Genomic DNA, 27,434 nt, shown 5'->3' with positions numbered 1-27,434 from the left:
CAGTAAATTGTGATCTTGCTAATGTCCTGCTTATGAAATACTAGAAGTGATATCTGTACTATTTCTTCTCTTTTTCTGTGCAAGTTTTTGACAAAAAGTAAAAGCTGTATTGGGTTTTTGTGTCCATCTCCCAGTAAGTAGTTGATGTAGCCACCTGAATTTTAATCTGTATGCATGATGGTTTTTCGGGTACGAGTTATCTCTGAGCACGCAGCTGTTGTGTGTGGTGTCTTTTCCTTGTGTTTAAATGGATCTAAATTGAAATGGGTTGTATATTTGTAATTTCTGGTGAGGTTAGAGAGTGCTAGTGGTCACTTCAAATACTAACTCTAGGCCTGTTTCTTGGAATTTGGCTTACATCCCAGGCTTCCTAGATGACACTAGTTAAGATAAATACCTGTTATCTTCTGTGTCAGAGTAGCGTACATGAGCTGTTAATAGGCTCTGGGAGAGAGCCAGGAGCAGTTGCCTTCACTGGCAGCAGTCAGGTGTGCACAGTGGTTACAGGTTAGTATTCCCAGCTTCTTGGTGGCTTCTCTCTGTTAGCAAATAGGTGAAAAATACGTGGAACTGCAGCAGATTTTATTGCTTTTGTAAGTGAATGTTAGGATTAATAGAAAAGCTGTCAACTTGTGATCAGAGTGACTGGATTAACTAATCTGTTAACTGATTAATTTTAGCTCTGTTATCACAGGTAACTAAATAATAAACATACCAAAAAAAAAGTTAAGAGTTTGGAGTCTAAACTGATGTGGAGTCATTCCAAATGTAACTTAAAATGATTGTTTAGCTTAAGTACTTCAGAGAAATTAATTGCTCCAAAGCTTGTGTAGGTTAACGGTTCATGGTCCAGTCGGGACGGAGACGGATGGAGACGAGAGATCTCTATAGGCAGGTCTTGGGACACAGTCGGTTTATTGTAAAGGGCGTGGGTATTGGGGCACTGCTCAGAGCTGCCAGACTCAGCTCGGAGCAGGCCCAAGAGAGCAAGAGAGTAAACGGGTGAGAGAGAGAGAGAGAGAGTGTAAGAGCAAGAGTGGAGTGGAATGGAAGTAAGGAAAGGAATGAAAGTGTCTGAAGTCCTGGTTACAATACAATAAATCATCTTCTGTACTGAATATTCTAATTGTCACTAACCAATCTAATACAAGATACAAATCCTATAGCATTTACATACAGCCTATAAGAGTTCTTATATTACCATAGAGTGTTACATCTTAACTTCTAAAAACTACTCTTTGGACCCCTTCTGCTGAGCTAGTAGGGTCTGCTCTGACCCTTGGACCTGTTTGCGAGCAGAGGGTATTGTTCCATCAAGAGGGGATTACCTTCAGTTGGCCATACCATTGTTTTCCAGTTGTTCAGTAACTAAGACTTGGTATTTCCAAAGTGGCTTTCATTTCGATGTTGCCTGTAGTTTTCATATTCCCAAATCTTTTGTCAGGCAATCATATTTATAAGGCTTTCCTGTTTCATCTTCCCCAACAGCTTGAACTTCTGTTTCTTCAGCTCTTGATTTTTTTTTTTTTCCCTGCCTGAGTTCCCTGTCTTCTGCTAATCAGGCAGAGTTCAAGGCCTGTAAATGGCAAGTATTTAGCAAGAAATGACAGTTAGCGTATTTGAGGTAATTCTGACAAGACATGGAGAAAGAAAATTAAACAGACCGCAGAAGAACTTGAAATATTTATCTGATTTTTAACAAATCTTTGCATTCATAAATTCTGTGAAATTTTAATTTTGACACAGTCTCCTTAATTAATAGAAAAAAGAAGTTGTGGAACTGCAATATACCTTACACATGTGCCTTGACTATTATTCGTTCAGAAATGGTAAAAGCCGTAGCAAAATGTTTCAAACCACTAAGCAGCATGAGGAAAATTGTTTAGAAATATGTTGGAATTTTTAAAAACAGTATCTGATTTAAAGGTTTAAGTAGGAAGCAGGAATACTTTTGATTTAAAAACAAAAAAACCCCATGGGGGCAAGAGTATCATCTAAAATGTTGGAGTTGGGAAAAGGTTTGGAAGGTGGGAGTTTCTTTTTGGTTAGAAGACAGCTGCCTTAATCAGTTTTGCATTCATCTTTTGACTTAGTGTAGAAAACAGTGCCTAAAAGAGTTGTGCCTGAAAGGTTTAGACTGTCTTTATTTCTAAAAACGTAAAGCCTGATAGATGTGCTGTGACACTGATAGTATGGATTTGTTTAAAATACCTTTCTAGAGGATGACTGTTCCTTTCCAAAAGCAAATAATGGTGTTTGAACACAATTAAGTTAACAAGAACAACATTTTTAAAAAATTGTTAATGGGTTAACAGCTCACAAGTTATATGCAGTTGGCTGATAGCCAGTAACAATTTTATTTATACCTGTCGTAAAAACATTCTGAAAAAAATAAGCTTGTCTGTGAACTACCAAGCTGCAAAGATATATGTCAAGAATGTAAACTATGAGTTCTCTTGGATACTCTCCTCTTTCATTAAGTGACTAATATAAATCAGGGCAACATTAGAACTTAGTATGAAATCCTTTGAGACTTCCTGAAGCAATTTTAGTGTGATCACTGGTGTTTGTTCTTAGTGAATATACGCTGTTCTGTTTCTCTTCTCTTCTGGATCTTAAATTTCAAGCTGACTGTACTAACCCATCAAGCCTTTTAGACAACAGGGTTTTTTTCCACTGCTATACTTGGGCATTTTAAGCTCTGGCTCAGGGAGAAATGCAGTGTTTAAGGCATGATTTTGTTTGATTTAAAAAAAGTAAAATAAAAAAAATTTAAAAAAAAATGAAAAGCAGTTTTTACATTTGCACGTGTAACGTTTTTACTCTATCATTGTACATTCCTAAGTGGAATGCTGAGATTTTGTGTATTTGTATAATGTGTTGAGTTAGTAGTTCCATAAGATCTTTCCAGAGTTCTTAAAAGAGAATTGCTGTCTTAATAGAGAGATTTTATTTTTTTTTTTTTTTTAACAGATTTATTAAAAAGCAAACTCAGCAAGTCATAGTTTACAGGGATTTCTAGTGGAAGAACTATATACTAATGCTCTTTAGCTAGTTTGGGTTTTGAGGTTGACAGAATGTGGGTAACTGCATTCCAAAGCTGCCACTTGTAGAGTATACTGAAATACTTAATGAAGTTAAGCTTGTGCTTGAGTCATTTCTGACTCTGAGCACAGCCCTGCTTCTGGTTTGAGTCATTTAATTGGTCCATCTCCGAAGTACAATCATAGAGCCATCAGAATGGTTTGGGTTGGAGGGGACCTTAAAGATCATCTAGTTCCAACACCACTGCCATGGGCACCTTCTACATGTGTTTTGGACAGCAGTGAGGTTATGCTAGGTCACTCTTTTCTTACTGCTCCTTGCAAATACTACTTTCTGCTCTCTGCCTTTCAGAGACCCAAAGTTTGGTCCCACAAAGAGAAAACTAGGCACAGAAGTCAATTCAGTTCTCTGATGTTTCAGTTTATTTGAAAGGGTGTATCAGAATTGCAGTTAATAACAGACAAACCACAGAACCCCATAAAACCCAAAAAACACCCTACAAATCATAAATAGGGGCACATGATCTGTGTAGGCTTAAACAGTCTTACTGGTTAATCCACTGAGTTGGATGATACATTTTACATATGTGGAATATATACTGTATATAAAACTGATTTGTCATAATGGATAGCTGGGCATCAAAGGAGGCGCTGGAACATGGAGAACTTGTAATGCCGTCTGGGTGAGGACTTGCATTATATAAAACTGAAGTAAAATGTTACCTGAATTTTCAAAATGCCTATCGGTGAGTTAAGTGTTAGGCTGTTAGTGAAAAGTGTTTTAGGAGTAAAGTACTAGACCTTGTAGTGGACTTCCATGAATATACATATATAATAATATCAGGAATTATTCTTTAAGTGTCTGAGTTATGTTAGCAATGCAAAGTTAACTGTAGCGGTTATTCTTAACATCATAGAGATGAAGGTGAGAACTTTGTAAGTGCCCATAAATCTTGTTCCTGAAAATATTTGGTTTCTTTCTCTGGTGGCCTTTGTCAAGCACATCCACAGTGTGTATCTGCCAACTGATGTGTAATGGAAACAGGTCATGCTTGCTCACTTGCTTTATTCTCGATTTTCTATTAGGAAGCTTTGTTTTTTTTTAAAGAGAGGGAACAGGTTCTAGATGAAATTATTCACTCTAATACCAGGAAAAGAAAAAGATAATGATTAGTTCAGCCAGAATTCTTGTTTTGCCACCTTCTAGAAATGAAGAGAAGATGCTTATGGTTCAGTTCAGCGCTCCCTGGGAAGTTATTATACAGTGTAACATAAATATTTCTAGTACCAAGAAACATAGAGCAATCTTTAGCTGTAATTGCTTTCATTCCTTTTTAAGAAGATATAAAACCCTTATGCTTGCAATTAATATTTGGAAATTGCTTGCTTTTGTAGTCTTTCTTCTTATTAATTCTTGCTATTTGTCTACTTTTCCTATGTATAGAACCAGATGCGCTCTTGGTATAAAAAGTGTATATTCATAAGATACATTTCCTGTCAAATATATCAGCAAAATTATATTGTAGCAGTACGATTACTTCTAACTAAGTAGAACTGTACAAAAGGATGCAATGTATAAGAGGAGTTGTAGCTAATTTATGTATGTGTGGAAGAAGTGATCAAAATCCTAAGATTAAGACATACTTACTCAGCTGTCATTTCCTTTGCTAGCCATGATCCATCCTTGATGGATGGATGGATGATCATACACATCAAGTTTCATGGAACAGTCTTTAATCACTTCTAGTAGTAGAGCACCTATCTTAATCTTTGCAAAGATTGTATATTGCTGGCTTAAAATTGAGACTTAGAAGCATAACAGTGCTTTATTTGTTACAAGGTACTATAATTATTCTACAAGTGATTGCTTCGTGGGGGCATTACTACTGATCTGCCTCATGCAAAGTGAGCGAGTACCTTGCCAAGCACTTTGTTGATCTTGGTAGTCCTAAGAGAAGCCTGAATATCACTTGCTTCCTACGTAAGTGATAGACAGCAAGAAAGGTTTAAATACCAGGAAACTTGGGATGAGGGGTTTAAAGTACCGGTGGTATGCTTTTCTACTAACTTAAGAAACTCGTAAATGCAGGCTCCAAGTCACTTATCCAGAATATAATCAATTGTAGGAAAATTAAATTATTTGTTTATCTATCTTTGGATAGTAGCAAAGGTACAGAATGACTGAAGTTTTTTAGGATGGTACTTGAGAGGATTTATTCTTAATTCTTCTAGTTTGTGGCTCAAAGGTGTTTTTATCTGGAACAGTATCTACAGAAATGGCACTCTGCTCCTTAATTTAGTTGATTTTCAGAAAAAAACTCCTCTCAAGCCTTTTTATGCCGCGTTGTAGTGGTTGATGAGTAGAGACTGATGAGTGGAAGCTGGTAGCATTACACCTGTGTGAGTGTATGCACAGATACTACATGTGCATCTTAACAGCAACTCTGGTGAAAGAGAGCATGTGAAGATTTACTTGAGTTTAGGCAGTTCTTTTCCAAGGTAGAAGAACTTAGTAGTGCTGGGCTTGACTTGTGTTATATGTCAGCTTTGAAAATGGAATACCGTATTTTTAATTATTATTAAAATAAGTATATTTAATTATTTCTCATCAGTCCCGTATTCTCTTTTGGCCACTTGAGTGCTAATATTATCTATCCATTATATATCCTCCTGCTTGCATGATGGTCAGAGTGTTTATGCACTGGAGATTCAGGCCTTTGAGGATACAAGGTGTTACTCACAAGGAAGCGTGACAGAATCCCGGGGAAGCACTGGCTTTATGGCATGTAATGTGTTGCACTGCAACAGGAAGCTGACTGAAACAGACTCCCAGCTGCTGTCTTTTTCAGAGAGAACAGGCTGCTATCTCTGGGGTATTTCATTCAGTTCACAGTCTGCTTCTGATTTTCTCTTAAAGAGTAAGGCTTGACTCATACTGGAAAGACCGACCATGAATTTAAGCTCTGTTCCACCATGCAAAGGCTGCTAACCTAAAATGTAAAGAATGTTTTCCTGTTTACATGTAACTTTTTCATAATGCTTCTGTTAAAAAGTGATAGTATCTTATATTTCAGTGTCTTAGCCAATGGGTGGTATTAACTCAGGACTTCTTCTGTTTTTAAATTAGAAATTATGGAAAAATCGGGTGAAGAAGGAATGCCTGATCTTGCTCATGTTATTCGTATTTTAACTGCAGAGAATATCCCTAATTTACCACCAGGAGGTGGTTTAGCTGGCAAGTGAGTACAGTACTGGAATTTCTTGAACTGTTAAATTCACTGAAACTCTTTCATTTTAATGTTTTAAAGTTTTCTTACTGTAATAGCTATAATCAAATCAAGTTTTTGTATTTGAAGCTAGTTTACCTTTTGCAGTATATAAACATTTGTGTCGCTGTCCCCATTCCAGAATGGTAAAGAGGAAATACATTAATTATATTCTGGTACATAACATACTAATTTATTATTTCCATATGGCCATTTCAGAAAATTAAAATATATGTATTCTTGACTTTTTACTGCTTTACACTTATAAAGAGCTGTCAAACAACATGAATATCAAAATGCCAGGAGATCACTTTTCCTCATGTCATGTTTTCCCACCCACTTAATGTCTGTTATAAGTTCGGGACAGTAGTTACTTGCTCAGAAAACATTGTCATAAGAAAATTGTTTTTATTTGTTTAGTCTGAAACTGAATGGTAGATAAACAAGAATATTGTTTATTATTATTATTAACGGGAATAAACCTTCAGAAATTACATTGGTTTTCTGGTGAACCCAATGGTGATGTTCTAGCAACCTAACTTAAGGATTTTAATGAAAAGAATTTAGAATTGCATAAACAATTGTTAATCTGGAATTCCCCAGACAGCAGTACTCATTATTGTTCCCTGGCATAAAGCATGTTGTTTCTGAATATTTGTATTTTACAAAATATGAAGTCCTGTCCTCTGAGCACTGGTGTGTGTCTGTACATCTATTTTCATTGCATGTACTTGTTAATGAGCACTGTTTGCCATGATTATATCTTTCTAGCCTTGGAAGTATCTGTACATTCTGGGCCTTCTTTTCCACTTGTGCGCATTCCAGGCATTCAGAGAAGTTTTGGTGTGCCTGTTCGTCTTGGTGACTCCCAACTGCTGTGTTTTGTTGTTTTGCTCATTAGTAACTGCATCATGTACTGCTGCACTATTCTGGACCCTTGACATATAAATTCTATTTAAATTTGTTGTGATTCAGGTTACATTTTTCATGGACTTGGTTCAGAATTTGCATTTTGGTGCCTTTCTCTTCATCTTGACTTTTAAAGTCCCTTGACTTCAGGGGTGTGCCTGCAGTTTCTTTCGAGAGAATATTATACGGTATTAAGTAACTTGTTCTTGGTCTCCAAACTTGGGACAAAGGCAGTGACATAAGTAAGTTTGTTTTACTTGCAGGAAATTAATGGAAGTCTTGGAAAAAGTACTACTGCACAACCCAAACCCACATACTGTGTAACTTAAAACTTTTGTCCTAACAAGAGAATATTCTTTTTCTTGAGGTCATTATCCTGGGATGTTACCAGGTCATGAAGAAGTTACACTTTGTCCTTGTGTTTGAACTCCCAAGACCTGCCTCAAAGGGGCTGTGAAAAGATCTTGTCTGTGGCTGACATCCATGGTTTTAGCATCAGTTAAAGTTGCTCCAAATTTTTAGTATGTCTGAGCTGGAGAAATGCAATACAATGTTACTGTGACTAGAGTGTGTTTGTGAACCTTAGGAGCCCCTGAAGTAGCTCCACTTACATTGGCACTGCATACTTCCTTCCTTCAAGCTTCTCACTTGTGTAGAAGCCCCTGCTGGCCCATTCTCTGAGACAGGAGATGTACAGGTGTCAGCTCTGCTGTGGTCAGTTGATGATGCTGCTTTATCCTTTAAAATCTTACTCTCCAAAGACTCTTTTTCTGGCTTGACTCCAATCCCCTTGTGATTTCAATTGCTGCCTCAAAATTGGTTGTTTGTTGCTGCAGTAAACAAAAGTCCTGAGCTACCCTGGTACTTGGGCCTTTAGTAGTTCCACTCAAGATCTTGCTCCTGAGTTTTCCCATCAAAGAAAACCACAGAGAAGTACACTGTTGAAAGAAAGAAAGAAAAGTGAAAAAGGAAGACTGGATAATTCCTAAGGACCTGACTTTCATGTCTATTTAAACCCACTGTAGTGGCTACCTCTTGCTTCTGTGGCTGTCTTGCTTGGGCTGTTTAGGCATTTTCTGTTACATTGCAAGCGCCTTTGCTTTATGTAGTACAGACATTTAGTCAGAACTGTGCCATTGGTCTATCACTAAGTGTGGAACTAAATGGAGAGAACCCCTTCGTGTATCATCGGCAAAAACATTCAGTTTCTTTTGTCTAGGAAGATATTCCATCAATGCCAGTGGATCCTATACTACTTCAGATACGCAGCCTTTCCAGATTTCTTAAATGTGAACAGAAGGAGCCTCATCAAACTTGTAGCATCCTCAGTATTCTGGGGCAGAAAGTTCTGTTGCATTGAGAACCATGACTGTTTATTGGAGACATTTGCAGCTGTCTTCAGCTGATGCCTTTGTGCTCTTTAGAAGACTCAGCAGTTGGTGTCCCTCATTCTGACATAATTTTTAGAGATCTTGGTCACTTCCAGACTTAAGGAGTCTTAGTCCATGTAGGAGTTCTTTTTTGTGGAAGCTGCCAGTAACTTTGATCATATTTATTATAGCTGTCTGAATGTTTCCCAGTTTTAACTTTGATTTGAAGATGTGAGTACATAACCTTTTTTGAATCAGAAGTCTGTTTATATGATGGGTTTTATTTTTTGTGAAGTTCTTTGTGCCTATTTTGCCTGCCTGTGGAAGCGTGGCCTTAAATGGCACTGCCATAAAAAAAGTCTACCTAGTGGCTTCTGTGTTTTAATTTCTACAGTGTGAATAGACAATAGAAAACACATCTAAGGGGTTGTATACTCTGCACACCACACTTCAAAATTTTGTAGGCAAGTTGTAACCTGTGTATATGTAATAAAAATAGGGAAAAATGGAACTGTCTTCAAGTTCCACATCCAGAAATAAGGCAAGAAAACCAGCAAACTTGAAGAATTCTTTATAACAAGCAAAATATAGATTTAAATGTTACTTTTGACAAAATCTGACTATGCAGCTCTAAAAAGAGGTGGACCATGGAGACGGTAAGGTAAGAAAATTGCTTTACTTTGCTCAGTTTTTACAAATCCTAACCAGATTGCTAGACCCCCAAATATCTTACTGAAAGTGACTAAAGACAGGGTGGGTTTCATCTTTTTAAAAGGCAAATTAAAAGAAAAACACCGTAAACACTTCGAAATGCCTACTCTGATCACACTTTTCTCAATGTTTTGAAATCCTTTGTTGTGCTTAATTTTTTTTTAACTTCTCTTTTTAGGCGTAATATTATCGAAGCTGTGTATACTAGGCTGAATCCACACAGAGACAATGAGGGGGTAAGTTCCCATTTTGATTGCTACACCTCTTTGCTAATGTGAATGTCAGAGTTGTGTCACACATTAAGCAAAAGTGTTCATCACTAGGAATAAAGTATTAGAAATACATTGTATATATTGTAACATACTGCTAATTTTTACCTTGCTTTGGATGTATTTGATATAGAAGTTCATCCTCAAAAAGACACAAAACTGACACCCAAGTCTTCTGAAAGACTTTTTAAACATCCAAATGACTACCACTTTCTCAGTCAAACCTGTGAGGCAACAGTGCAGGGTTTTTCTAAATTACGGTTTATTATTGTAAAAAATTAATAGTCAGAAAATTTGTTACTTAACTAGCTGTTATTCTGCTGTCCAGAAGTGTAGTACAAGAGGGGGCAAACACACTTCCTGTTGCCTTCTGTAAGGAGGCCTTCGTACACTCGATATAAAAGACAAGACTAATATTGACTATTTTCATAGCATTTGCACTGTCTTTTCATATCCCATCTCTACTGGTCTAAGGAAAAGTGTAAAGTGATTTTAGATTACTTCAGTTATGGTTTCTAAAATAGCTTACATTCCTCTTCCCATTTCCTATGAAATTGAATTTTAAATACTACATTGAAATATGGTTTATTGTACCTCTAAGCCTGATTATTAGGTGGCTCTTAATATTAGTGTAACCAATAACTGGTGCTTCTATCAATTGTGGTTAAATTTGTTTAAAAACTGTGAAAAACTGAAGAACTCATAAAAACCATCAGTGCTTGTACACGTCATTTCCTGTACAGTTTATGTGCACTGTTTTGTGGAAGTACCATTCTTATTCTATAAATCCTTTGTAATATTTTTTTCTTCTGAGATGCTACAAGGCCCTCAGTCAGGTAGTTATTACAGTGAATGGTGTTGCACTTGAAATACCTTGAAAGTACCAATTGTGCACCTTGAGATAGTAAATATGCAGTCTCACTACAATTATTACTGTGTCTTTTCTATTGTCCTCTTCTCTTAACTGCCTATATTTGATTTATTATCTTCAATTGGAAAGCTGGTGTGGGTGGAAGGGGCCACTATTCTGTTAAGAATACAAATAGGGAAGAAATCTCTAACTTCTTAATTTTTTAGGATTTGTTCCTTTTTCTAGATGAAAGTGATAGGATATGCTTTTTTCATTTCACGTTCAAGAAATTGTGCAACAGTGCCCCAAACCAAGATACATAAAATTTTCCTCTTTCCAGCTTCTTTAGTCCTTCAGGAAAATCTGCACCTCTATCAGCCTGCTACTACTTTTTGTATTTAGCCAGAACTTTCCCTACTTTTTGGGGAAAAGTTACTGGTATATGTGGCTTATTTAAGAATTAAATAAAAATTAAAGCAGCATCGGTTTTACAAATTAATTGGTATTTTAAGAAAAAAACCTAAAAGTTTGTCTAATGGCTAATTTTTAGAAATGTTGTATGCCATAGTTGCATTTATGATGCACATATTCTAAGTCTAGATTTACTTCTCAATAGCCCTGCACATTTGCTGAAAGTCCTAATACGCAGTAGAGCATCCTTTTGTCTATTGGCTTCTTTCAGGAAATGTTTATGCATCATCCATTTTAATTTAATAAAATGAGGTAGCTAACCTAAATGTGCATTTTGTTCATAAAATAATATACCATTAACAGCTTTGACCTTTTTTGCCGTTAAAATCCTTGAGTAGTTGGTTTGGCTTTTAATTTGGTTTCTTAAAAAGAGATGTGAACAGTAGACTGCAGTCTGCTTACTAGATTTTTCTTATGTTGATATAGAAGTGCAGATCTCAAAAATGACGTGTTTTTAATAGAGTGGACTAAATTCTAGTTTGATCTTGTGACAGGATGTCATTTCCCAGTCAGCACCTTTATTCTTTTCACCCTAAGTGATACTGGCCCAGAGTAGTTTGAGAGGATGTGCTCGCCCTTGGTGAAGGATACAATTCCTGTTTGCATTTTCCCAGCAAGTTATCTTACTGTCCTTGAAGTGGATGAATCCTAGTGGGCCTTGTCTCTGAGGTGATGAAAACATGACTTCCTTGCTGGTCTTACTCAGTTTCAGGTGTGTATGTGGTGATCTTGTAGCCTTCTGAACTGGATACTGAAGTGTCCAGAGAGGTTAAAAGGGAAGGAAGCTGTTCAGTTACCCAACATCAGACTCTTCAGAATGTGTACACAAAGTGATAATGTTGCTACACATCTCACATTTAAACAGGAAGCAAAGGTAGGAAAGAAACATACAGTATATCCCAATGATGACATTGCCAAGTGAGATTGAAATCTAGCTAATGATGCCCCTGTTTAAACTAGTATGAGGCAAAAGCAGATGTTAATATGAAAAATTGAGCTAGACACATGGATGCTGAGTCTGCAGAGCACAAAGGTGCACTTGACTTGCACTTGAGCGTCCTTCCCTGTGTGCAATTAACAGTGCATATGTGTCTGCTGAGAGTGGGTGTTGTACAGAATATTTCCATTACTGACTGGAAATCTGCCTGTGGCAGTCATCTTCCATCTTATGGTTGTATATAAAGCTAGAGCAGTTTTTATCTTGGCAAAATAATAACATAATTAGTTGCTAAAATATTAATACGAATGAGTAAAAAGCCCCCTCTAAACCACAAAAACAACAACCCAAACAATCAGATTAACTTTTGCAATTGAGAATATGACTTCCTTCTAAAGACTATGCTTTTTAGCATCTAACAATTTTGAAGTAGTTACCCTGAGTTCCTGTGAACTGGATCATAATAGGCTTGCAAGTTACTTCTTAGAAAGTATATAAATTAAAAACTTGGTTGTATCTCTTTCTAGGCTAGCTTTGTTTTACTCAGCACTGTAAACATTTCAGGTAGTGTTGCACTTAGATTTTTTTTTTTTTTTGGTTATCCAAACTAGTGATAGTAGATTTTTGTCCTTCACATGTGCATTTTCTGAGAAACATTAACATAGAGCCTAAATATGAGATGTCATGCAGAGCAAGAGTCTGAGAAATGAAAGAATCCTTACTAAAGCAGTATTCAGAGATCACTTGTCTGGCTTGAGGGTATAGCAGTCTTAAGGTTTTTGCACTAGGAATCTCAGCAGATTTACGAGTGTTTTATAAATCCAGGGCTGGAGAGAGCCCTGCACTGGGGTCACAACGAAGAACTTTACCAGTGTTTGAGCAGAGACTTCTGCTGTAAATGTGGTGGCTAATGCCTTTACAAATACGAGTGAGAGTACAGGAATCTGTTATGTATTGGGGCCTGATGTTTTCAGATCTTTAAAGGGAATTTAAAAGAATGTATTCATAGCTAAGTAATTGTTAGCACTGTGATGTTACAGTACCACTGAAGAGTTGTTCTACTTACTATGTTAAAGTATTGCTCTTTTTCTGTGACTCTACTTCTCTGACCATTTTAGTTTTTTGATGTGTTCCTAAGCAGACTACTACCCAATTAAACTACTTCACTATATGTATATATACACCCAAACACAAGGAACAATGTTAAAATGACAGTGGCTGTGTTAATAGTTCCAGTGGCATTTGCTTAAAGCTGCCTTTGAGCATCTTATTTGAAAGCAATCATGTTTCTCTTTGTTTTTACTAATAAAACACTGGCATTTGGCTGAACCAAATCATGTGTCGTTAAGGGCTGCTACACGTAATTTTAAAAATTTAAATGGACGCAACTCTTTACACCATTCTCAAAACATCGTAAGTCCAGTCTTTAATACATAGCAACCCTTTTCATGCACGTAATTTAATAGCACAAAACTTGTGTAAAAACTGTGAATACTCATGTTCAATATGGCTAGCACAAATTTATTCTTGTTTTTATGGTCAGTAGCACTTAGTCGAATTGAAATGTGAGGGAAGACAAATGCTACCTTGCACAATAACCATAGTTTTCAGGGACCTGTTCTAACCACACGTCATTAGAGAGAAATCTCTGTCTATATCATGCATAATATATAAAAGAGGCAGTTTCGGTCCTACTGTCTGTGGGGTTTCTTGTCTGGTAGCACTGAGGGACACAAGGGAAGCACAAAATAGCCTGCTGTAAAATAGGGTGCAACGCAAAGCAGGATGTGAGCTTGAATACCAAACACTTAACAGCACTGCTAATTCAACTCCTACCAGCATTTGAATTGCTTAGGAGTCTCAGGGCTGCTATTACATTGCTTATTGCTTTTACTCTTCAGTGTTGCATGGAGCGAAATCATTCACTTCAGTCTGCCAAAGGAATTTTTTAAGATCTCGGTATTTTGAAATGTGGAAACTTCAGGGTGTATGTGTGCTAATGTCAACCTCACAGCATAACTGATGGAGTAGACGAGATACGGAAATTAAACGTTCTCCGAATTTTAAAAAACTGGAAGGAAGTCTCCAGCTATGCTGCCATGTTTAATATTAGCTAGGTATATACATAACTCAGTTTTTTTTCTTTGTCAAACCAAGAAACAGGATGCATCTGTAGCCGCCTCTTGATGCCCTGGGTTTTCACTGACATTGTGCTCGTAAGGCATTAAACCAATTCCATTTCAAGCATTAGAACTACCTCCTTTATCTTGCTTTTTCTCACTGGGCTCTTGAAGAGAAGAGAGTATTGAATTCTTGAATATTCTCTTGAATATTTTCATATTAGAATATGAAAATGCTAGTACATGTGAATCAAAACATCTCAAACTAAGACCAGCAAACCACTGTGAAAATGTCTCTTACTTCCTGAACGAATTAAACTTAAGAGGGATGCCAATATATGCAGTAATACTCATTTTTGTGGTAAAATTGTCCCCCATTTTAGCTTGGACTGTGCTAATCAGTCTTGGGGCTTTTATTCCAGCAACATTACATAGAGCATGCAAAATCTTACTGATCCCAAAATATTTTCTCGATACTGCTGTTAAGCTTGTAAAATGAGCGGCGGCAGTACTTGTAATTAGGAAGCTTTTGGACTACATGACAATAAAATGAGGTCATCATGAAAGCAAGGCAGTCTGGATTGCGCCTCTAATGTCTTGCAAAATCAGCCAGCTTACAGAGATACAGTTTCATTTGTCTAGATTGATAAATTGCTATATATTAATAATTTAAAATGTACTGTTCCCTTAAAGCAGCAGTACTGCTTTAGCACTTGGAAGTGAAAATACCTAGTATCAGTGTCAAAGCACTGTAGCAGATGTGCATGTCTATCACGAAAAACCACATTTTTTTTCAACTGAAGGCTTGTAACCAAGCAGTTCATTTGCTGAGGAGACTTCCATTCCTTAACTAGCACTTGATACTCAGATTTTGTGCTGTAGGTTCTTAGGTTTGACATTAAATAACTGTTCTACCTGCTAATTTTTCTAGGCAATACACAGTCTGCCCAAAGGTGTGTCTTATGTCATTCAAATACCAGCATTCCTTGTGCTTATGGGTAGCTGCTTGCTTCTTTTCTGGCAGCATCATGCATACAAAAATCAAGAGTGCTTACTGAAACACTGAGCATTTATTTTGATGTGATGCTTCAACTAAACTGCTATCAGTAGAGTTATCTGTTCTCTGAGTTTTTCACAGAACTGTGCTGCTACTGACTGTGCAGAAATTCACAATTAAATATATTGACCTGTGGCTAAAGAAGCTTAAATGTTCAAAAACTTCCACTGACAAATAATCAAAGTTGAGGGGGGTATAATCTATTTATCAAAGATATTTGAAATAAAGGTGGAATTAATGGAGAGAAGGTACTTTGATGACTTGCTCAAAATGAATTGAAATTATTAAAAATGCTGGTTTAATAATTACCATTTCTTAAACTATGTTGTTTAAAAGGATGAACATGAAATATATTGTTCCAAGTTGTATGTTGCTAATAGGGTGTTTTACATTCAAATAGAGCAAAGCTGATGTTTTCTCAGTTTGAAAAAAAAAATGTTTTTTCGGTTTGATTTTTTTTTTTTTTTTTAATGTGGTTAGAGAATGTTTTAGTTTAACTACTGATTTTTTTGGGGTGTTGAATCTCAACCGAAGGAGCCTGGCGCGGCCGAGGAAGGCGGAACGCAGGGGAGGTTGGTGGAGGCGCTGAGGCAGATGCGGATTAATCATAGGGGGAACTACCGCCACCTGCTGGAGGAGATGCTGGCCGGGTACCGCCTGGCGCAGCTGCAGGCCCGGGGCCCGCCCGACGACAGCGCGGCCGCCGAGGCGCCGCAGCCCCGCGCCGGCCCCGCAGCGGCAGCGGCAGCGCGCCGGGGCGCGGGCAGCGAGCAGAGCGGCGAGCAGCAGGCCTGACACTCCACAGCAAGCTAGCGCTGCGCTTCACCCGCCGGGCCTTCCTTGCTTAGATCGCAGCCTGTGCCACTGCTAGCCTAGAAGACTCTTTGGCTTTCCTTCAGTTATTTGTACAGATTGTTTCTACAGAGCTCTTACTTCCTTCGAAGTTCAGCTACTGTGGGATAGTACAGTCATTGCATCTTATGTTGTGTAGCAAGATTTAACTTCCATTCGAGATTCTGATTTTCTTTTTTTAAATCCTGTGTCACCAACAACAGGATCTAACATGATTATGCAAAAAGACATTATAAAACTTTTTCTTTTTAGAGCATTTATTAAATAATAGTTTTGATGGTGTATGTTTACTGTTTACTCAGTGTAAAGTAATTTACATCTTAGTTGTATTTTTTGTGAATTATACAAATTCTTCAGGTTTTTTTTCCCCAGCGTCGTGTACTGCATGCTTGTGTTTTGTTTGTGTATAGTTTCTATTACAGCTAAATTACAAAAGCTGTTACATTTTAGGTTGTCACTTACGAAATGTTCGATTTTTTTCTTTTTTTCAGTTTAGATTGTATCCACTGTTCATTATAAATACTGATTTTCTAGACAATGGTATTATTACTTCCCAGGCTGTAGCATAGCATATATCCAGAAATGAAAATGTACTTCAATATAGTACCTAGTGTCAAGTTATAGTAATTTGTGATCAAATGAAAATAAAGGATATGCTGTGGAATAATATCTGTATGCATATTGACTCTTTTAAGCAAGTAATAAACTTTCTTTGAAGCGTTACCATTTTGACATGACTTGGAACTTTTCATAGCTTCTGATGTGAACTCATGGTGATCATTAGTTTCTACAAAGCTTTGAGTGATTTGGGGTTTGGAGCATTCATCATAATCCTGTATTTGGGCAACATTTCTCAGGTTCAAGCTAAACATCAGCCATATAAATGAATAAACTATTCTTTTAAAGTTTGCCTTCTGCCACATCTTTTCCATGTCTCTTGGGGTACAACACGTACACATACGTGGGTTTTTTTGGGTAGGTCGGTGATAATAGTGGGACTTTGCAGTAGTGATAGCTCATCTGCTAATAAGGGAAATCTGGAATTCTTGTGTCAGTTGTCAATTCATAGCATATAACACTTGCACGAAAATAGAATTGTTCAAAACGGGTACAAATTTCACTGCCTTAATGAAAATGAGCCTGCAGGAATTTCTTGTGGACCCCGAATACCTGAAAAGCTGAGTTCCGTAGTATTTTGTAGAGCTTTTATTTTTGTTTTGTAGTCCACAGATGTAGCATGTATTGGTAGTTGTGATTTAGTACAATTTTAGGTAAATCTTGGTTTTAAGTCATTCTGCTATAATAGCTTTACTGGATTCATGTTTTATAAAAGTAAATTCCATCGTGACATTGACAAACAGCAACTATTTGTGTGTGGAAGTGGGCAGGTATGGAAAACAAGGAAAATGTTTTCTGTCTTATGCTAGCATTCTTCTTAATTATGCCTCTGAATTCCAAAGTACAACAAAATGTTTTCATTTGTATTGGCGAGTAGTAATATTTCTCCTCTTCTTTTCCTGTAGGGTGCTGGAGAGCTAGAAGATCCGTGGTAGCCTTACAAATCTACTAAAATGCTTTTCATTCTGAAAGGGGGAAAAAAACTTTTAAATCTGATTTCTTCAATACAAGGGAAAATTTCTGGTGGATTTCCAACATTTTGTGAAATGGGCAGAAAGATATTAGAATTTTGCATCATTTGTTCATTTTTGTGTTTTCTGATATTGCCACTCTTAGCATTGCCTGTACTACAGTATTTTTACCAGCCTCAGGCATACTGATTACATCTGTCATGAACTTGGCCCTAAAAAAGAAGGAAGGAAGGAAGGAATATTCTCTCAGCAGATCTGTGTATGTACCTGAGGTGCCCGAGATTGTAGGTGTACTCTGAAGATACACTGTGGCTAAATGAAACATGCAACACACAAGCATGAGAGAGAGTACAAGTAATTGTTTGAGACGTTTCTTATTTCACTTTACCGAGTTGGAAGGCTTTGCAGCTCTGTGGCTTGGAAGTAATTTCAATTGGGCAGTACGCTATCAGATGTGTATTTTATTTTCTTTTTTAATTTTCCAGTTTTACCTGTATTACCAGACCGTTAGGTTTCCCTGCGGTGTCCAAATTGTGATACGTTGCCTACTGCTTGCTTGAAGATAAGTGTATTTGGCAATAATATATGAAGATTCTAGGCATCTAAAACCAGTAAGAATTTTACACATGTGTACAACACACCCTTCAACTCTTGCTAGAGAAGATCTTTTTAAAAAACCAAACTGGTGAATTTATAGTTAGTAGTGACTTGCTTTGACATCTCTCACAGCTGCAGGTTTTTTAAAAAATGCTGAAAATTTGCCTTTATTATAATGTAAATTGTGATTATTTTTTTGTTCTATATGTGGTTTTCTATAGGTTTTTGATTTTTTTCAGCTTAAGATACAGACAGAAGTCTTGTGTAATATGGGTATGATTTTTAATTGTTTGCATTATTTTCAAAGTTCAAATTATCACTTTGAGATTACTATAAATACACTTAAAATTATCTATTTTAAATTAAGAAAATATTAGAGATATTTTCATGGGTTCAATGACCTTTCATTTTATAAGCAATGGGCATGGTACAGAGTGGCTGTCATGTAAGGTACTTGAAGATTCTTAGTTTAATTCTATTTTTGCAATAACCTTGACTTTTTTTCTGACTTCTTTGAGTTGTGCATGTAATGAGTCCAGTAAATGCTGAAAATGGGGAAGAGTAAAGTATTTATCTAAAATAAAAGCTATTGGGGAGGGGAAACAATGAATGTATCCATCTGTACATGATTTACATGCTGTGGATGCCTTGTAAACATTTTCCTATTTGTTTAAACTGTGTTTCAGCGAGGATGTAATTGCCCTTGTGTGTAGTTTTAAGCTAATGACAGTCATCAACTGGTTTTGTGTGAAATTAAATTCATGGTATTTTTCTGTAACTTTATCCCCATGGTGAGTCTGTACAAACCACACGCTCTTTCATACTGATGCCGAAGGCCAGCTTTTCCAGTCATTTTGATTCACTGTGTATCTGATTTTTTTTTTTTTTTTTGGTCTAGAGAGGATTATTGCCACAGTATATTTTATTTATTCATTAGATTTTAGCCTTGTAAGTTAAAGTGTTTTAAATGATGATGTTAACAGGTATTTGTCCCTTTACTGGTTTTTTTGGGGTTGTTAAAAGACAGGGAATGAAGAATGCAAAATGGTTTATTGTTCAGACTGTCCGCTCTGGTCCAACCCTGTACTGATAGTACCTTCCCAGTATGATATTGTGATGTTTCATACAATACAGTGAACATAACCAACTTGTTATCTTCAATAAAGGATTGCTAAAACAGTGTGACATGCTCTCTATTTTCTTGAGAAGAACTTACTAAGATGCAAGTGTTCCATATAAAAAGATAACCCAGCAGGATCTATGAGGTCTCTTAGTTGATGGATTTCTGTTTGTTCTGTAGCAGATGTGCCCCTTCATCTCAGAAAGGCACAAGTCTCCAAGTGGGCTTCTCTGTGGGAGACAGGAAAGGGCAAACAACATTTAGTGCTCCTAGGGCAAATCCATCCCAAGTGCAGCTGGAGTCCTAGTCCAGCTATGGGAGGGCATTCATTTATAGACTAAAAATTCAGATTAAACTTGACTTTTTGATCTACTAATTTCTTGGAGTTTCTTAAAGATCTGAGCTTAGCCTTATGAAATTTCACTGTTGCACAGAGCTTTGAATAGAAATTTCTCTGATGTTAATGCTTTCATGTTAGAACTTTTACAAATTTTTTAACTTTTACAGATCTTTTTCTCCAACTTACTATTGTACTTGTTTAGCTGAGTGGGAAAGGAGACCAGAATCCTCCGTGATGTTGATATTGCAGGATAATAACCTGCCTGAATAGTTAGTGTTACTGTAGAATGGACATCTTCACAAACAACCTGAAGATTTTTGAGTTTAAAAATCTGTAACTTCTTTGAACTTTTTTGTTGGATTTGCTTGTACAGCATAACCCCTGCATGCCTTCCTCATGAGCTACAATTTTAATGCCTTGTTCCACTGTTGAGAGTGCTGGTACTCCATAGGCTCCAGTCCTATGAACACTTTCTTGTGTACATTTTTTACATTAAGTGGCTAGTCTCCCTCAAGTAAAAGGGTTTATGCTTCTTTGTATTGAAGTGAAGTACACACAGAGGTTTTTCAAAGAGAAGGATCACAGCTACATCAAAATGTAATTCAAGACAGCTTTTTTCCTCTAAATTAGCACTACTTGCCATTCATGCATCCACTTGGTTATGAATTCTAGTCATGGTTTTAGTTTAGTCAAAATACTGTGTAGATTTCAGCAGCCTGGGAAAAACTTTGCTTGTTGACTTTGTATTCTTAGTGTGAGAAATCTGAATGAATGACAAAATTTGTTCCTGTATTTGCCATAACTTGCCAACGTTTTAAAATTACATTGTCTTAATTATGTTGCCACCTGGTAACTAACGTAAAGATACTTATGTAGAACATTGAGAATGGGACGTATCTCTTCCACCTTGGGTCTTTCTGTTGTGTCAAATTCAGCTTGATTTCATTCTTATGACTTCTTCTGTAACAGAGGCAAAGTAGTCCATGTAAGTTCTCAAGTCTGGTGTCTGAGCAAAATAAAGATCTGTTTTAACTGCTCCTCATTAACATGTTAAATGGAATAGGGAGTAACGAAGTAGATGCAAATATAAGTCATGTCATTCTGACCTCAGAAGTCTCATATTAGGGGTTAAGTGCTAGGATCGTCTCCTCTTAATAGGCTGGATCTTCATATGGTTATTGCATGCAAACCTTTGCAAGACTTGGCCAAAATATCCATATTTTTCATGGCCTTAAATGTGAATCTGATGCTGATGTTGCTATTTGAGTGGTTTAAAAAAAACCCAAACCAAAACACAAAAGCAACAACAAAAAAACCCCAAAACCACAAAGCCAAACAAACTGTTAAGTTGTTGATTCTTTTAGCACATCTGAGGCTAGCTATTAGTGGCTAGGTAGTTTCTTGGTATCATGTATAAAGTGGAGTTCAGTCAGCCACTTCATCTCTGAGCTTTTGTACACTGTCAGCCACAATCACTGGCTTAAATCTTAAAAAGCAAAATTAGCCCCAGAAAACCAGTCCTTTTTCTTTGGCACTTTGAGTGGAAATCAGAAGCAATAGGAACTCGAGATTAGTTACAGCATTGAACCAAGCTGTAGTAGGCAACTTTTACCTCTGGAAGATGAAGCAAAAAGCAATGCTGCCTATCATTAGGTACAGGTCTATACTGGGGCAAAAAAAAAAGGCCAGAATGCTAAGCAGTTTTTAATATCAGCTAACTTGCTGTTTGTTGGCTAAAAAGCAAATTTTGGATTTAAGGATTGTCTGAAGGCTTGTTGCTTTTGGCTCTTTATAGTTCTTTTTTAGCTCTAAACTGAAGTTGGAAGTAGCTGCGCTGGTGCAGGTAAGCAACTGCATGAGATGCTCCCAGAATGAAGGCAATTTGACAAAACTACAAGAAAGTACCCAAAGTCCATGAATTTATGCAGTCTAATCCAGGTAAGTATGCAATTTATGCAGCTGAGGCTCCGTAAATGTCTTTGTAACCTGTTTTCTCTGTGTGCCAATCTGAGCTAGTCCTGCTTGTGTTCATTCAGGCTGTTGCTGTACAGACCTGACTTAGCTCTGCTTGGTTTGTACTGTCTCGTGCTTGTACTGGCTGCTTCCCTGTTGATCAAAACATGAGCAACTTTTGCATTTTAGCATGACTGTGCCTCCTGTTTGTGCTTATCTCTCGTTTCTATCATTCACACTGTCACTTCACCAGTGCTGCTGTGCTTAGCTCTTTGTACATCTGAAAGGTCACATTTGCCCAAAGACTTTACATTTCCTTCAGAAATCTTAGACCTCTCATTTTCTGTGATGCCTGGATAAAGACTGACTGAGATTATTGAGATCCTTCTGCTTCTATCCTTGGCTGTCCTTATTTGTCTATGTGCAGCTTGACTGGGATTTTTCAGAGAAAAAGTCCTTGCTGTGCTGATATTGTGATTAGTGACTGAATTAACATCAACTAATGATTGCATCAGCACCTGCTTTTAAACCTAACAGAGATTGATAAGGGTTTAGGTCGTGGGGTGGGCTGATAGGAGAAAAAAATGGATGTTCTCCATCAGTTGGGTAATCCTTCTCTGAAGGCAGTTGTCCTTCCCAGTAAAGGATGAAAAACACTATAGTAGGAATGAATACACATTCTAAAGACTTGTGGCAACTAATTCAAACAGTCTTGTTGGAAATAATTTTTCCTGTTATGTCAAGTCTACTTTAGAAATAACTTTGACCCTAGTCTGCTTTCTCAGACTTTTGGAATCTAAGGTGAGTTGTAGGGAAGTTGAGTCTATGGTGCAATAGTGTTTCGTGTTGTAAGGACCCTGCCCTTGACCTTTAAAAAGCTGGAATCAAATTTATGAGATTCCTGATGGCGATGTTGGAAGTTCATCTGATCTTTAAATATAGAAATACTGATTTTTCTGGCCTTTTTCAGGTGGCTTTTGGAATACGTTGGGTAGAGATGGGATATTTTCGAGCAAATACTGTTCAGAGAACTTATATGCAAGGTTCTGTCAGAAAATGACCAAATGTGTTCTGCCTTTATCATTTTAAAAGAGCTGCAAAGCTTAAGTGAGAGAAACTGGACAGAAATTCATAGAAGGAAAATTCTGTCTTGTGAGATAAAACACTACTCTTGGAAGTTAGTGTCCAGGACTTAAAAAGAGAACCCAGAAATGTTTTTGTGTGTTATATTCCTTTCAAGACTGTTACATTTTCTCAAAAAACCCCAGAATTGTCTTTTTTAAAAATGTGTGAAAAGAGAAGCTCTGGTGAAAATGCACCATTCTCTACTGATGTATTTTAGCTACTTCTTTGGGGGGTGAGCATGTAGATTAGTAAATATCCTACATTTAGAAGTTAGTTGGAAAATTTGAAGTAACTGCGCTTTAACTTTGAAGTAAAATGCGGATTTAAATTGCATTAATGAAGAGATATTTCCCATTATTTTTGTAAGGAAGCTTCTTGACACCATTCCCATTAAATGAATTCTGTGAATATTGTTTTTGTTTTCTTTAGCAGGTTACTCAGATGCAAAATGATGGATGTCTGCTTAATCTTAAATTTACAGTATTTAATTTGTTGTTATTAGGGGAAACTGGATAATGTGAGGGGTTTTTTTTAAAATCCTTTATCCAATAGTTATCTTCATAAATGCATCTGAGTTTAATGATACAATAAGGATTTTGGCCTGGGTATGTAAAGCAGATGTGTTTTCCTAGTGTGTTTTAAATAAATATTTCACCTTTGGGAGCAGAGAATGTATGAAATGAAACCAAAATACTTTTTCCAGCTCCAATAAATCTGCATTTACTTTGGAAGGAGATAGTTTTTGTAAATAACTCTGCTAACACAAGCAGTGTCAAGGTGTTTGGAAGTATGGTGCTTTACAAGGACTTCTCAGTCTCTGCTCTTAGTACTTTTTACGTTATGCTGGCTGTGAAATTTTAAAATGGTGAAATATATTTTACATTCATTTCTTCATTCCTACTTTTCCTTACTTAAAAAACATGTAGGAAGTTCCATGCTGCTGCTTCAGAGATTATAGTTGTTGCATTTAACTTCACACTCAATTTATTAAAAAACCCCAGAGGTCCAAGCATATGAGTAATTGCAGCAACTTCTTTACATGCTGTTACCATATTTCAAGTGCTGTTTCTGTGAACTGAATTTAAAAAACCAACAGAAGCCAACAAACTTACATCTTTAAGATGTGACTTGTCATATGATCTTAGTAGCCCCTATGCTTTGAACTGCATTAGAGAAAAAAATTTACCAAATGGGTATTTGTGTTATCACTGACTTGAAGATGTTGTACACCCGTCTTCCAGCTCAGCCTTTAGTATTCAAATAGTTGAAACATCTGTCTTTGAAATGCGAACAGGACAGACACCCACTCAGAATAAAACCAGTTTTCACTGCCCCCCCTGTACGTGGTTCAACAGGCTCCCAGAGAGCATAGCAGAGCTAGCAGCATGAGAGCTCTGAGAGACTGCCTCATATATATATGTATGGCATGAAGAGCAGAAATGTGCTTTAATTATCCTTGGAGCAGGGAATGGGTATGTGGGATACTTAAGCGCTTCTCTACTTGAGTGGAGGGAATGGGGAGGGGCCTTTCAATGCACTATGTGAGTCCTTGCAGAATGTGGGGTTGTTTTTCTCTGGTTCACTAATATAAACAAGCGAGGTGCCAGAACTATTTTATGCAGATACACAGTGTGAGATCTGGCACTGAAGAGCCCACACACTTCTGTGGATTCACAAAGTTCAAAATGGAAAGGCTAGTATTGGCTGCAGGTGATGCTTTCTTCACCTTTCTCCAAGTGGTGCTTTCATCCACATGGCTGGATCCTTGAATGCCAGACAGCTCCAAAACAAAACTTGTTTTAGGCAGTGTTGAGAGTAGTATTTAGAGTTTTAGCAGTTCTTCTAACTTACAGGATGTAAGGATTGTCTTCAGTTTCAGTTGTTGTACCTTCAGGTGAACATGAAATTAAGGTGAAGTTCTGCTACGTGTGTCCACATTGAATGGTGTTTGTGTATCTGGAAAATACTTCTTGTAGTTGTGGAATGTTTTCTTGATGCAGAGGTCTACTTTGTGCTGGTCAGAGAGCCCCTTCCCCTTGTATGTGCCAGCTGTTGCTGTACAGCATGCTAGGTCCTGAATTGAAGAATAGGATTTTTGTTGATTTGGGGCTTTTTTTTACAAAATGTCTGCTTTCAGTTCTTTGGTTTTGCTTCCAGTGCTCCCACTGATTTTTACACACATTACTGCTGGACTGTACAGTCTGATGTGGAATCCATGAACTGCTGGTCAGAAGCAGCCATTGTAAAGCCTTGGGGTGCAATTCAGTACTAGAGAGTGAAGCTTTCTGTACAGACTGGAGATTTTTGATATGAACTGAGCTCTTCCAGCAGGAAATTATTTCACAGGAGCACACCTGCCACTAATTTGATACATGTGAAAAAGCAAATTATTTGCAGGAAGGCCTATTTTGATGCACTGAGAGACACAGGGAAAAGGAGTAAATGCATATGGAGTACCATATGTATCTGTGATACTGTGTGTGTAATTCCTGCAGGTGGGGAAGCTGAGGCACTGTGAAACGCTGTACAACTTGTATAGTATGGCAATAGGTGTGCTCATGCAGTGACAGCTGTTGTCTGATAGCCCTTTCCTATAAATCCTTCATCCTTCCACAAGAGGAAATGCTTTGTAGTCAACAGAACAAAGCTTGCTCCTTAGATTCCTATTCAGTGAATGTAAATTGTTGTCAGAGAGAAGCCTTGGCAAAGGCAGGTGTAGCTTGTGGGGTGCTGTCTTTTTGGGTAGCCCAAAGGATGGATGGGATGGTGATGTAGTGCCATGCCATTTTCTTTTTTTGAGCTTCTCCTTGGCTTCCTGTTGGGCTGCCTGGCTGCACTGTCTCTATTGCAGATCTCCCACTTCAGGGATGTTTCAGTAACACAAGGTCACTCTTGAGTTTATAGCCATCCAAACTTCAACAGTCTGCTACGATTTGATACTATGCTGAACCTCTCCAGCTTGTACAAGAGTAAGATCAGAGTCTGAGTCTCTTGCTGGGAAAGGTTTTGAGCAGCATGCTGGAAAAGAAAATCCCTTGGAAGTTGTCATCCTCTAGGAGAGAAATGGGATTGATGAATGCCATAAAGGGAAGAGTGTAAATTGAAAAGAGCACAGTTAAATGTGAGTGAGCTTCCTCCTGGAGAGGCAAGAAACCTGGAGTTTGTTTTTCTGTGGATTGTGTGTAGTGTTTGACCCTCTGGGGGGGAAGCATCCGGAAGGAGTCAGCACTGCGTGCTCTTGTTCTTGCAGCTATGATAGCAGCAGGAATTGGTGGATAATTGTTTTATTAAAAATAGAGGGAGAAGCCAGCCTTGCTGATCAGCAACGGGGGGCAGGGGCCGGGTGCCTCCTTCCCCTGAAACCTACCCCTGAAATGTCACGTGAGCCAAGCAGTAGCTAATTACAGCATTTATAATGACATTAACCTTTAATCACATAGTCCATTAGTGGACTAAGAGCATTAAAAAATAACACCACCCCCACCAAACCCTGTCACAGTGTCCTCTGCAATTACATTTTGCCACCCCCAGGACTTCAGGCTGATGGCAGAAACTTCAGACACGCTCATGGTAAAAGATACTGTGTCAGAAACTTGTTCCCTTAGACCTTCTCTCTCTTGACAACTGCCCTCCAGGTCAAGGGAGGATTTTCTTAGTGCTGAGTGAAAGGTAGTTTTAAAGGTCAGATTATCCATCAGTCTTGTGGGAGCTGCTGAGGTAAAGCTGACAACCGTCATGTCTGCCTTCGTTACGTACCTGTAAATCTGGCCCTGATTCTGTAAATAATGAGGTTATATTTAAAGTGCATTATGTCAGACCAGTCCCAGTGGCAGCAAACCTTTTAGTGAAAAAGCATAAAGCAAAAGAACTTTTTAACAATAAACGTCTTCCTACACTTAGCACATTAGGGTGCATAATCACCCCTCTGCATGGTTTTCAGCGTAATATGTGTGGTATTGAGGAACTGGCAAGCTACTTGGCATTTGTAGAGCATCAAACAGTAGATGACTTAGTCAGTCAGTGCATCTAAATAATTATATATAAGAAATACTTGTGAAAATTAACCCCTCCATCTTACAGAAATAACCATGGCAATCTGTGTGGAGATAGCAGCTATTACTGCCCACATACAGATTGGTTTTGTTTCCCTACCTAACCCTGAGGTAAACAGAGTAACTGGCACAGAATATGAAGTGTTTTCTTTACTACTTAATGCCTTTCAGTGGATTCTGCTAACACAGTTGCACTGGCTAGTTACTCCTGCTAAACTGTAAAATAGCTCAGGAGGGAACCATTTCAGAATTGCTTGAGAGCAAGCCAGATGCATAATGCCTGCATACATAAAGTATATTTTAAAAGGAAAAAGTTAAAGCTCAGTGGGAATTGTTGGTGATCTGCCTCTCTTAAGATGAAGTTTACGTTATTCCTTTATCAAATAATATTAAGGCAAGCAACTCCTCAGGATGAGAAGAGGAAAGAAAATAGGTCTGTAATAACAACAAAATACCTGTGTGGTTTTATTTTTAGTCTGTGAGGAAAATCATACAGGAGACAATACCAGATTCTTGGGCTTGTTCTCCTGGCTCTGTGGTAGTTGATCATCCAGACCTATTTTAAGCTCCTTGGCTTGTGTATTACCTCCAGGCTTTCTAGAGGAATTTTTAGGATTTAGGTGTCTACCCTAAGTGTACCTGTGTTCCGCTGGTACCTGCTTGCGCTTCAGCTCTTCTCATGGAGCAACGCGGAGCTGATGTGAAACACGACTGCAGTGTGGCTGGGAGCCCGCTCAGTCCGACCCTACAAACTCTGTGTGTTCACCAGCACCGCCACTTGGTAGTTTCCAGCATGGCTTAT

At 37.7% G+C, this 27,434-nt stretch overlaps 1 protein-coding gene and 1 long non-coding RNA gene across 5 annotated transcripts in view; one reads left to right on the top strand and one right to left on the bottom strand.

Moving 5' to 3' along the window:
• PPM1B (protein phosphatase, Mg2+/Mn2+ dependent 1B) overlaps positions 1-19,224 on the top strand; it is a 61,510-nt gene extending 42,286 nt beyond the window's left edge. For 3 of the 4 annotated variants that reach the window (XM_048297098.1, XM_048297099.1, XM_048297102.1), the window contains 3 exons: positions 6,172-6,283; positions 9,479-9,536; positions 15,539-16,579. In XM_048297098.1, coding sequence (XP_048153055.1) covers positions 6,172-6,283; positions 9,479-9,536; positions 15,539-15,799 — 431 coding nt within the window. In that variant the 3' untranslated portion in view covers positions 15,800-16,579. Of the gene's footprint in view, positions 1-6,171; positions 6,284-9,478; positions 9,537-15,538; positions 16,580-17,379 lie in introns of those variants that run through there. The other variant, XM_048297103.1, reaches the window with a different exon arrangement.
• LOC125322843 lies at positions 18,756-27,405 on the bottom strand. The gene is made up of 2 exons (XR_007202241.1): positions 27,272-27,405; positions 18,756-20,462 (listed from the first exon to the last, which is right to left on the bottom strand). It is a non-coding gene; the product is annotated as an uncharacterized LOC125322843 (long non-coding RNA).
• Between the last annotated feature and the right edge of the window lie 29 nt (positions 27,406-27,434).

The sequence above is a fragment of the Corvus hawaiiensis genome, chromosome 3 (assembly GCF_020740725.1).
Source record: "Corvus hawaiiensis isolate bCorHaw1 chromosome 3, bCorHaw1.pri.cur, whole genome shotgun sequence".
Taxonomy (NCBI): domain Eukaryota; kingdom Metazoa; phylum Chordata; class Aves; order Passeriformes; family Corvidae; genus Corvus; species Corvus hawaiiensis.
This window is presented reverse-complemented; position numbering and strand designations above follow the sequence as displayed.